Genomic DNA, 3,223 nt, shown 5'->3' with positions numbered 1-3,223 from the left:
TTTGGGAAACAAGAATGTGTACCTGGGGCATCGTCGATTTCTTCCAAAACAACATCACGTAAGAAAGAGAGAAAAACATTTCAGAGGTGAGGCAGATAACCGAACGAAGCCTACCTGCCCTACTGGGAATATTATATATAATATGGTCAAGGATTTAAAAGTGGTCTTTGAAAAGGGTCCTGGCGGACAATCTGTTCCGCATGATGTTGACGGACGCGTACCCATGTGGAAGAAGAAGTCTATATTTTGGGAGCTACCCTACTGAAAATTTCTAGAAGTTCACTGTACAATCGACGTGATACACTTGTGTCTACCTGAATCCAGAGAGAGGGAGGAGGACGCAGATGATATAGCATAACCATTCCATTTGTATCGAACGATCCTTATGTAGGTGGATTTACAAGTTTATATAATTCAATCTAGTACTGTACAACCAATTAGGAAAAAGCATAAATCAAGCGCGCGACTCGAGGAGCGCGCTCTGGACACAACAATGCCGATCTACCTAGGGGCTAGGGCCAGATCCCGGATGAGAATGGTGAGTTAATTACTAGTAGTTAGTAGTCAAACTGCCGCCAGGAGGAGAAGGTTTGGCCGTACTGCCAGCCGGCCGGGATGACGTCCTGGAAGAGGATGTACTGCCCGCCAGTGGAGGTGACGCCGAAGGAGATGGACTGCTTTTCCAGGCTCGACATGCCTTGCCAGATGGCGCCCCAGTTCCTGGACATCTGCATCCACCCCGTGTTGGTACCCTTCACGGAAATGCTCTTGATCGACCCGCTCCCGGCCATGTTGGTCACCAACACCACCTCGAAGTAGTTGGAGCCAGTGATGGTGAACCGAACCCCACCGTCCCTCCAGCACTTCACCCTGCGATCAGTTGGTTTCACATAGAAATGGTTAGTAATCATCATCATCATCATCATGTATGTCTCGCAAACTCTCATGCATGCATGCATGCAATCAGGTCTCTTACTGCTGGTAGACGATGGGGATGATGCCGGCCTCGTAGATGCCGATGTTGAGCCACGCCGGCTGGGCCATGTCGAAGTGGGCGCGGGGAGGGTTGCACCACCCGCCGTCGTCGCTGGGGAGAGCCCAGTTGGGCGGGCAGAAGTTGGTGGCGGACACGGTGATGGCCTTGCCGGGCCTGCACATGTCGGACTCGCCCTGGTCGCAGATGATGAGGTAGCATTGCCCGCACGACGCGCCGTCGTTGAACAGCGCCGTGCTCAGCGCCGCGGTGGCCGTCCCGTACCCCTGGCTGTACAGGTCCCCATACCCGCACGCGCCGCCCATGGTGCCGGACCCGTCGCTGCCGCCATAGAACGTGGCGGTGCCAGGGAGCCAGTCCGACATGGCCGCCGGCGCCGCCAAGAACGCCACCAACAGCTGCAGAATCAACCGCTTCCCACCTGCTGCCATCTAGCTTCTCCTGCTCAGTGCTGACTGAAACTCTTTCCGAAGATAGCTTAAAGAGATGATCGATGGAACCTCGTAGGTGGGTATGGAGAGCAACAAGGGTTGTGCTTAAATAGCTAGGAATGTAGCTAGTGTACGATCATGGACTCCGATGGTTCCAGAGGGAATCATTTTGACGTGGTTCCAACGAACGATCAAACGCATGCACATGGCCGCAGCGTCCACAGATATAATTACAATTCCATATGGTTTCTTAATTCCCTCCGATATGATTACAGATTACGTTATCTAAACAACTCATTTTAACATTCTTCCACGGTCCAACTACGCGGCGCGCGATTCACACACGCCAGAGAAGATACACAGCCGCTCAATTATATGATCCGGTCTGAAACTATCAAGACATGTATCCTCTTGTACGCTGCTAATTCGATGTCAAACGACATCGAATTTGATAACTTGACGGCCTCAATAATTTTAGAAAAAAAATCTGATTAATATACACATCTCTTCAATAACTGCGCTATATGCATATCTTAAGCAGTCAATTTTGTGTCTGACTTGTGGAGATTGCCCCCTATTCAAGCATACGCCGGAATCGGCCACTCATCTATTATTCCAATGTGGTCACCCCGTTCCCTTATGGAAGGCTATTACCCTTGTGCCCCAGCCTTCCCTAGAACGCCATGGCATCCATTCTCATGCCTGGAACGAGCATACTTCAGAATTTTTCGGCATATCTCGAACCGGCGCTAGTAGTCTTGTGGGTTCGATGTTTCTGTTTCTCCTCTTAACCTTATGTTGTTTTGGGGAGGGGGTGTGAGCTTGGTCCTTGTAATGCTTTAAACTTCTTTCCTTTCTTAATAAATGAAAAAGGGAAATATTTAGGCTCGTCTAAAAAAAATTGTATCTGAATTACACACAGATGACTTATGCAAAAGTATACATTACATGAAAACATGTGTGTTTCCTAAGGTTTTTCTTGGACAAGAAGTCACGATCAAGTAGTATCATGAGCAATTCAGAAATATATATACACAGTATCTATCAAACTGGACACCACATCTAAGGTATCCATTCTAAGCAGGTTTGCAAAGGCTGAATAAACTTAAAATTAGCCTAGGTACACCATCCGCAGCTTGCACTGTGGGCCAAAAACTTAGATATGGGTAGTGCATCTTGGGTGGCGAATTTCAATTTGCTCGCCAAAGTCATGGCCCAAAATCTAGAAATGTACAGCTTGAACTAGGAAGGCTTTTTGGATAAAAAAATTCCGTCCAATAAACCAAAAGAGTTATGAATTTCTAAAACGATAGTTTGGAATATAGCGAATAAAGCTATTGCAACCCCCATAAAAGGAGTAGTCCCCCAACCCAGAGCTACTTTCCCATATTCTGAATTCAAGGGTGTTTTGGCCTAGGTTTAGAACTATCTTCAACTTTTTATGTTATTTTATCATTGATGTTGACTTTATAAGTGGAAAACCATTATAGGTGGAAACCACCTCTGTGGCGCACCAAACCACCCATGCGCCACAAAAATATTTCTGTGGCGCACCACTTTAATGCGCCATAAACAAATGGCTGTTTCTGTGGCGCATGAGCAAGCATATGCGCCACAGAAGATGGAGATTCTGTGGCGCACCGTGGGCAGTGCGCCACAGAAAGTTTGTGAGACCCACGCTGGGTCCACCACTGCACATGGCCGAAGGATATTCTGTGGCGCATGGTCCAGCGTGCGCCACAGAAAGTTAACTTTCTGTGGCGCATGTTGGTCCATGCGCCACAGAATTTCCTGCGGG

General features: G+C 48.1%; 1 protein-coding gene across 1 annotated transcript; it reads right to left on the bottom strand.

Moving 5' to 3' along the window:
* Positions 1 to 557: 557 nt before the first annotated feature.
* Positions 558 to 1,413, bottom strand: LOC124695719 (expansin-A31-like). Its single transcript, XM_047228538.1, has 2 exons — positions 977 to 1,413; positions 558 to 870 (listed from the first exon to the last, which is right to left on the bottom strand). The coding sequence occupies exons 1-2, from the start codon at positions 1,357 to 1,359 to the stop codon at positions 558 to 560; spliced, it is 696 nt and encodes a 231-aa protein (XP_047084494.1). The 5' UTR covers positions 1,360 to 1,413.
* Positions 1,414 to 3,223: the final 1,810 nt, after the last annotated feature.

This window comes from Lolium rigidum, chromosome 3, assembly GCF_022539505.1.
Source record: "Lolium rigidum isolate FL_2022 chromosome 3, APGP_CSIRO_Lrig_0.1, whole genome shotgun sequence".
NCBI lineage: Eukaryota > Viridiplantae > Streptophyta > Magnoliopsida > Poales > Poaceae > Lolium > Lolium rigidum.
The sequence above is the reverse complement of the archived record's forward strand: the minus strand, read 5'-3'. Positions and strand labels throughout refer to the sequence as shown.

What these genes read in the sequence shown, in the direction of transcription:
- LOC124695719 (XM_047228538.1), bottom strand. Translation starts at nt 1,359, where the DNA reads ATGTCGGACTGGCTCCCTGGCACCGCCACGTTCTATGGCGGCAGCGAC. An exon ending in ATCCCCATCGTCTACCAGCA is followed by an intron (nt 871 to 976) that starts GTAAGAGACCTG and finishes AACTGATCGCAG; the next exon opens with GGTGAAGTGCTGGAGGGACG.